General features: G+C 44.3%; 1 protein-coding gene, 1 non-coding gene and 1 pseudogene across 2 annotated transcripts; 1 reads left to right on the top strand and 2 right to left on the bottom strand.

The window, feature by feature from the left end:
• Window positions 1–1840: 1840 nt before the first annotated feature.
• On the bottom strand, window positions 1841–1959 carry LOC123500842. The gene has a single exon (XR_006673473.1). It is a non-coding gene; the product is annotated as a 5S ribosomal RNA (ribosomal RNA).
• Window positions 1960–2616: 657 nt separating this feature from the next.
• Window positions 2617–2990, top strand: LOC123500841 (annotated as a pseudogene).
• Window positions 2991–4634: 1644 nt separating this feature from the next.
• LOC123500840 (histone H2A) lies at window positions 4635–5113 on the bottom strand. The gene has a single exon (XM_045249436.1). It carries the CDS (start codon window positions 5004–5006, stop codon window positions 4635–4637), a length of 372 nt encoding a protein of 123 aa, XP_045105371.1. The 5' UTR covers window positions 5007–5113.
• Between the last annotated feature and the right edge of the window lie 3473 nt (window positions 5114–8586).

Raw genomic sequence — 8586 nt, 5'->3', positions numbered from 1 at the left:
GGTTCGATTCCCCGGCCGGGTGGAGATATTTGGGTGTGTCTCCTTTCACGTGTAGCCCCTGTTCACCTAGCAGTGAGTAGGTACGGGATGTAAATCGAGGAGTTGTGACCTTGTTGTCCCGGTGTGTGGTGTGTGCCTGGTCTCAGACCTATCCGAAGATCGGAAATAATGAGTTCTGAGCTCGTTCCGTAGGGTAACGTCTGGCTGTCTCGTCAGAGACTGCAGCAGATCAAACAGTGAATTACAGTGTAACACACACACACAGAGAGAGAGAGAGAGAGAGAGAGAGAGAGAGAGAGAGAGAGAGAGGGACAGAAGGATCCCACCGACAATTCTAGACGATTTTTTTTTTTTTTTTTTTTTTTTTTTTTTTTTTTTTTTTTTTCGTTTACATGATTTTACCGGATATGTGCATAAATCGCAAAATTAGAAAATGGAGTGATTTTCGCGCGTCCCCCCCCATTATCGACCCCCAATTTGATTTGGCTAATTTGCATAAAATTTCCATAAATTAGCAGAAACATTGCATACATTAGCCCCTACCGAAAAAAAAAAAAGTTGACAATTTCACAATATAATTATTTCAAATGCAAGGGCCACCAACATATAGCATGAAAATCCTAATATATACACAGACACACTTTAGCAACTACGATCCACAAAAAAAAAAAAAAACATTATATTTTACATACAAAGAATATGATTTCTCAAATATACCTGAATGACATCAGCAAAGCAACCATTTTAGATTCTAAGGTCAAATTAGGATGGATGGATGATGTAAAGATAGCAATCGATCATTTCATTCACCAAATACCCACTGCAACATGGCCAAGACAAATTGTTAATCAGATTATTATAGTGTGAAGATCACTTAGACGTTGCCATTTTTGGGAATTTCCCGGCCTGCGGCGTTGCTGGGCAAATTAAGGGATTAGAGCCTATGTGTCAATGATAACCTTGCTCCCCACACACCATGGATTAACACGGTCACTTTGACCTGTGACCTCACTCGGTCACCCAGAAGGATGTGACAACGCTCGGAGGAAACGTTGTCAAGCATTGTTGTTGCGTTTGCAAAACCAATGCAAAATTTATTTAAAATAAACACAAATTCCTCTAACTTGCCTCTTTAGAGCATCACAATGTATATGTACTACAACACCATTCAGTTAAAAAGTATTAAGTACCTGACTTGGGGCGCGTATTGGTACACGTGTGACAGCGCCGCAGGCAGGAAAATCCCCAAAAACGCCAACGCCTAAGTGATCTTCATAAAAATGGTCAGACTATAGTGTGCGTATTTATTAGCGTGTCGTGTGTCACGGTTAGTCTGACGGCTTGCGTCTTTCCTCCTCCCACAGCCGCTGCAGTGACTTTCTAGGTTTTTTTTTTTTTTTTTTCCTTCTTCTTCAGACTTCAATGGTTAATATCCAAGCTCGACAGAGCACAGCACACGTCCGTGCAGGTGGTCATTCTTATCCCCCCTCCCCCGGCACCAAGCTAGGCTAGCGGTTCGATGCAATTTCTCTATAGGAGAGAAAAAAAATGTCAGTTCGAGTCCTCTCCTATTCATGTGTGTTTAGAATACACAGTTTTGTCTGGTAATCCAGGCACGAGGTAGTACAAGAATAAATGGATGAATTAACAAAGAATAAAATAAGCAGGTAAAACAATATAAGAATAGACAAATCAAACCTTCTTCTTCTTCTTCTTCTTCTTCTTCTTATTATTATTATTATTATTATTATTATTATTATTATTATTATTATTATAAAATAATAATAATAATAATAATAAAAAAAAAAATAAATAAATAGATAAATGAAAAATAATGGAATGCCAACAACATCTGGTGTTCCCAGGCGGTCACCCATCCAAGTACTAACCGGACCCAACGTTGCTTAACTTCGCTGATCGGACGAGAAGCGGTGTGTTCAACGTGGTGTGGTCGTTGGCACTCGATGTGAGATTTTAGGCCCTTTAAATTCTTCCTGGCTTGCCCTACTATACTCCGTATACCCTGTGAATCAAGTCCTTTCTAGGTGTTTCTTGGTTTAATATCGTTTCCCTATTGGATTAATCTCTGTCAGTCTCTCTGTCTGTCTGTCTGTCTGTCTGTCTGTCTGTCTGTCTGTCTCTCTTCTTCTTCTTCTTCTTCTTCTTCTTCTTCTTCTTCTTCTTCTTCTTCTTCTTCTTATTATTATTATTATTATTATTATTATTATTATTATTATTATTATTCTGACACAGACTCAGTCTGCCTCCCTCTGTGGCTGGCTGGCTGGTTGGCTTGTTGCTCGCTGCATGCATGCCGCTGGCTGGAAAATCTGGCACCTCCTCCGACTCGATATTATTTGGTTTTACGCCGTTTTCTTGCTTGCCTCTCGGTTGTACGTCTCGGATGCGTGGTCCGAGGGTCAACGACGAGACGGAGACCGTGTTCGTATGACCCAGCGATGTTGGATCAAGTGGGAAAAACAGGAAATATTGTTACCCTACTACAACCGGGAAGGCACCTGCTCCATATATATATTACCGCGAGGCAAAAATGCGAGTCACACTCGTGAGCGAGACATCGTATCACTACTACTACTACTACTACGCAGCAGCGCCTCATCATCTGTCACCATGACTGGCCGCGGCAAGGAGGCAAGGGACTTGGAAAGGGAGGAGCCAAGCGTCACCGTAAGGTTTTGCGTGACAACATCCAGGGCATCACCAAGCCCGCTATCCGTCGGTTGGCTCGCCGAGGCGGCGTCAAGCGCATCTCCGGTCTCATCTACGAGGAGACTCGTGGGTGCTAAAGGTGTTCCTCGAGAACGTCATCAGGGATGCCGTCACCTACACCGAGCACGCCAAGCGCAAGACCGTCACTGCCATGGACGTCGTCTACGCCCTCAAGCGTCAGGGACGTACCCTCTACGGATTTGGCGGTTAAATCTGGTGTCTGGAATTTGGTGTCAACAACAGCAACTGCAAAAGCACCATAAGAAAAGAGTCAACATATCCCGGACCTTTTATAGGTCCACACAAATGAAGAGAAGGAAAAAGTTATAGACTAACACTACTAGGACTATGGTTGTTCCAAGTAAAAGTGTTGTCCCTACTCTTTACGTCATTATTACAATTTGTGTGTGTGTGTTTTTTTTTTTTTTTCCTTTTCTTTCTTTTTTTTCTTTTCCCTTCTTTCTATTTGTTTTCCTCTTTGTTTTATCACTCAAAGGTAAATCAAATGAAAGAGAAAGGATTATCAACTAAGTGATGTGAGGTCAGACACCAACCGCTGCTACAGGTGCTGTTTGTTTGTTTGTTTGTTAAGCTTCCGCCCATTAGTGGCGCAGGCAATTTTATTTCTTTATAGTGGTACCCATACAAGGAGGGAGGGTCCATATCAACACCGAAGCGCATCATCATCATCATCATCATCATCATCATCTTTAGTGTAGCCACCTAGATAGAACCTGGGTACCGCGGTGACATGTAGGTAGGTAGGTACCTTTCATTAAATCCCCCTCGCCGACTGACATACCTTCAAAACGGTGTGTGGTGTGATTCTTTCGAGCCGACGCGTGAACGTCTGTCTGTCTGCCCGATCCCACGTCCACCACCTTATCCACTATGGTCTGACCGCTTACTTGTATGGAGATCTTTGGTTTTTTTTTTTTTTTTTTCCTGCCGGGAATTTTCCGGCCTGCAGCGCTGTCACACTTGTACGTACCAATACGCACCTTAAAGAACAAAAAAAAAAAAAAAAAAAAAGTTGGAGAGTTTCTGTTTATCTTTAAATATATTTTGCATTGTTTTTGCAAACAAACACAGCAATACTTGACATCGTTTGATCCGCGCGCCCTCCTCTCGGGGATGACCGCCGAGTGAGATCACAGGTCAAAGTGAAAGCGTTAATCCATGGGTCACTCACTCACTCCCTCCCTGTCCCTACCTACCACCTACCAGCCAGGAGGGAAGCAAGAGAGGGGACACTTGCACGCACCAATACGCACCTTAAGTCAGGTAGGTACTTAACACTTGGTAATTGAACGGTGTTGTATTATATACATTGTGATGCTCTAAAAGAAAAGAAAAGAAAAGAAAAGAAAAAGAAAAGAAAAGGCAAGTTGGAGTAAGCTTCTTGTTTATCTTTGAACATATTTCGCATTGTTTGTTTGTTTTTTTTGCAAACACAGCAATACTTGACAACGTTTAATCCGCATCTCTTGGATGACTGCCGAGTGAGATCACAGGTCAAAGTGACCGACCGCGTTAATTGATCCCTGTCCCGCTAGCTACCTACCAGCCAGGAGGGAAGCAAGAGAGCAAGACAGAGGGGCGTGTGCGGGAAGCAAGGTCCTCATTGACACACGGGCTCTAATCCCATAATTTGCTCAGCGCAAGGTGTTTTTTTTTTTTTTTTTTTTTTTGCAGCGCTGCAGGCCGGAACAAAAATATAAAGAGAAAAAATTCTACCATTAGCATTTCTATCATTCATTATCAAAAAAATATATATACCATCATTATTATTAATATCATTGTTAACACTATAGTCTATTCAATTCTCTAGATGTGTCAATGTGTGGCTCGAAGAGGAGCCGGATATATATACTTGTTGGTGATGATATTGAGGAGGAGAGGATTTACTTCTTCTCGGTCTTCTTGGGAAGGAGCACAGCCTGAATGTTTGGCAGCACGCCACCCTGTGCAATGGTGACCCCGGAGAGGAGCTTGTTAAGTTCCTCGTCGTTCCGGATGGCCAGCTGCAGGTGACGCGGGATGATGCGAGTCTTCTTGTTGTCGCGGGCGGCGTTGCCGGCAAGCTCGAGGACTTCGGCGGCCAGGTACTCCATGACCGCTGCAAGGTACACGGGGGCGCCAGCCCCCACTCGCTCGGCGTAGTTGCCCTTCCTCAGGAGGCGATGAATCCTGCCGACCGGGAACTGGAGTCCAGCACGGCTGGAACGGGACTTTGACTTTCCCTTCACCTTTCCTCCTTTGCCGCGTCCGGACATGGCGAGTAGTGGTAGTAGGTGGGATTAACAAGTAGTAGTGGTATTATTAGCAAGTAACACTCCGTCAGCTGCGGGAGCGAGTCGCTGTGTTGTGCGTTATCTGTTCTTCGGAAGGAAGGAAGGAAATGTAATAGAAAAGATTTGAAAAAACGGAAGTGGGGATAGAATTAAGAATAGGTGGGTGAGGAAGGTAATTTTAGTGCGAGAAAAAGTCACTGGGGCTTAACCCAGGTGCAGATCGACATTTGATTTTTGGAGTGCGATGCTCTTGTGATGGGATTACAAAGGAGGGAAGGTGAAGTTCAGCCACGCCCCGCTCTCGCCTCGCATGCCAGTACTCGTCCGCCAGTCAATGCAACCACGCCAAGCCAAGGTTCCAGCGCCCCCAGCACCCCAGCCGCCAGGAAAACCCGGTTCCTCCATCCTTTCACTTACCCACTAGCCGTATTTATTGATTAGTATTTACATGACTGTTTCTGACAGCTCTAGATACATTTTCATTGAATTGGTAATACATGTGAGAATGTCATATTGTAGCCACCCGTAACAATTGTAATATTTGTAAAATATTCTTGTATTTATACAGGATGATATCCCTCTCGAGGCACATCATCTTGTATTTACATTGGTTTATGGAGTGTGTTGTGTGTGTAGGAGTGGTAGTTTGTAGTGTATGATAGTTTGTACAATATTTACATTATCTCTAGGAAGCCACTGTACAATTTTGGATGTGTACGGTTTAGAGAGAGAGAAGCCCGGGTCCGCGTCTTCGGTGGGATGCAGTGTCATTTAATTCTGAAGCTGGTTGGTTTAAGGAAAAGGCTGCCTTCGCCGTCAGACCCGACGCCATCCGCGGAGTTCTCTCCTCTGTGTAGTGTGAGTGAGTGTGTGAGTGCGTGTCTCATACTCTCTGCTGGGCGGTCGTGGGGACTGAAGAGCCGTCGGTTCATCTTCGGTGGGGCGTAGTTGCTGTCGGTCCTTTAAACTTGTCATGGTAGGCTGGGGGCTGCTTCCTCAATCAGTCCCAGCCACATTTCGGGGTTTAGTCCCCGCGCCTTTGTGTCAGGGAGTATTGGTGTTCAGTGTTTGTGAGTTACACTGGGGGATAACTAGCTATGAGTGCAGCAACCTGAGGAGTGGTTGGTGATGAGGGTGAAGATGATTAGGGTGTTGTTAAAGCTATATATTTTCAATCGTGGCACGTGTAAATTGGGTCAGGAGGTATGTGATTTGCAAGGTCAAGGATGTTTTTCTGACGTGGGGGGCGGGGGAGGGTATCTATGAACGTGTAGGTGTCTTCGTGCAGGGTGATGTATTTCTCTAGTTGCTTATGTATCCTGTTAAAGAGTGTTTGATTTAATGGTAATATTTTTGCTTCCTCGTGTAATGATTTCGATGTTTTGAATTCGTACCACTTTATATCCATTGCAAGGCGCAATGCCTTATTCTGGATAGTTTGCAACTTTAACTGATTGGTCTTTGCGCTAAGAGAGAGTGCTAGGGGACAGTACGTTAAGTGTGGCTGGACTAGTGCCTTGTATAGATGTAGTTTTGTTTTAGTGTCACTGTCGCGGAATCTGTGGAGACTGCTAAGTGCCCCGGAGGCTACAGCTGCTTTCTGTTTTATGTGCTGGAAGAATCGCATATCCTTGTCTATGTTTAGCCGAGGACTGTGTTGGTTGCGGAAATGTTGATTGGTGTCTGGTCAGGGAGAAATGGATACAGATAAAGGTGCCTTGGTTTTACCCACTTTTTACTGAAGTAAGTTACCTTGGTTTTTAATGGATGTGAGTGTATGAGCCACTTCAGTTCCCACTCGCTGGTGGCTGAAAGTTCGGCCTGGAGCCGGTTGGTGAGACTGTCCAGAGTACGAGCCCGGGCGAGTTGAGTCACGTCGTCTGCGTACTGAATGGTGAGGATCCAGTGTGTGTTGGGTTAGGTAGGTCGTGTGTGTACATGTTATATAGTGTTGGGGAGATGGATGATCCCTGTGGGACACCTGCTAGTGGCGTGAAGTAGTCTGAGTGGTTCTGAAAATGCCTTATTCGCATCTTTCTGTCTGAAAGAAAGCTGCAAAGGAGTTTCTGTGTTTTAAGAGGCAGGTTGAAGTTGTTACAAATTTTGTACTTCAGGCCAGAATGCCAGACAGTGTCGAAAGCCTGTTTTACATCTTTGGTAACCAGGGCACATTTATAGTGAGGGTAACTGTTGTTGATATAAGATACGATGGTGTTGAGTGCGTCCTCGGTTGAGTGTCGCTGTCGAAAGCCAAATTGCTTATGAGACAGTAGGTTTTGCTGTTCGAGGTGATTCCTCAATCTGCTGTTGATAATTTTTCAAATACCTTTCCCAGGATCTCCAAAAGGCTAATAGGCCTATAATTCTCTGGTAGGTGGTGGTTTTATTAGGTTTAGGATTAATATTGTAGTGGCTGTTTTGTATGGCATGGGAAAGTAGCCTGATGCAAGGCAGGCATTGTAGATGGCTGTGAGGAGGAAATTATGTTATGGGGTAGATAGCGAGCCATGGCCCATGAGATGCCTGTGGTACCGGGCGCGCGCCGTGGCACGCGCTGTAGCAGCCTCTTCACTTCGGAAAATTAAAACAAACACGCAGAAATTCACACTCCTACCCATAGCATCAAGAAATTTAAAACCAGTTAACATAAATGGGAACAACATACCATATGCATCAGAGGCAAAAATATTAGGACTCACGCTTGGCAGAAGCGGTTACGCGAAACACGTCCATGAAATAACAAGAAAAGCCCAGACAGCCATCAACACCATGAGACGTTTTCAAACACTGAACAACAACATAAAGCTACACCTAGTAAAAGCGTGCGTGCTCCCAATCCTAATATATCCTGCTTACGCCCTCAACGCACTATCTAACTTCCAAGTAAATAAATTACAAAAGAAACAAAACAAAGCACTCCGATTTGCTTTCGATATCAGGCACCCATACAGTCACACCACCGAAGAGCTGCACACACTTGCCAATATAACACCCATCAACATCACACTGTTCAATAGAGGAAACAAAACAACACACACTTACACACACACTCAGAGACACCACATTCAACAATATACACAACAAAGATCACCCATGGTTCAGAAAACCTATAAAAACCTTTCAAGCGAACCACCAGTTCCTATTTACACTTAACAACACCAACAACCCAGAAAAAATTCTCCCAACTAAACTTACATTAAACTTATAAAATGAAGATGCAAAACACCTCAAGCTTCAACTCCGCTCCCTACTCAAGATCAGACAGCGCTGAGCAACCCCGACAGCTGATTGGCTAAGACAGTAAACACATTGAATGATCAGCAAGGCGGTTCGCCCGCCAACTTTACTCCCTACTACTATATTTCTTCTCTTTTCACCCCACTATTTTCTTCCACTCATCTCTTATTTCCCCCCACTATCTATCCCACCCTTACTGTTACTGTTACTGTGCAACACAACACAACTCTTCGCAAGTTGAACGACGCCGTTACTACCATGCCTCCCAAAGCATCAGGAAAGGCTGCCAAGAAGGCTGGCAAGGCTCAGAAGGCCATAGCCAAAG

This window comes from Portunus trituberculatus, unplaced genomic scaffold, assembly GCF_017591435.1.
Source record: "Portunus trituberculatus isolate SZX2019 unplaced genomic scaffold, ASM1759143v1 PGA_scaffold_497__1_contigs__length_8586, whole genome shotgun sequence".
In the NCBI taxonomy this organism is placed as follows: domain Eukaryota; kingdom Metazoa; phylum Arthropoda; class Malacostraca; order Decapoda; family Portunidae; genus Portunus; species Portunus trituberculatus.
Note: the sequence above shows the minus strand (reverse complement) of the source record. Positions and strands in the feature narration are given on the sequence as shown.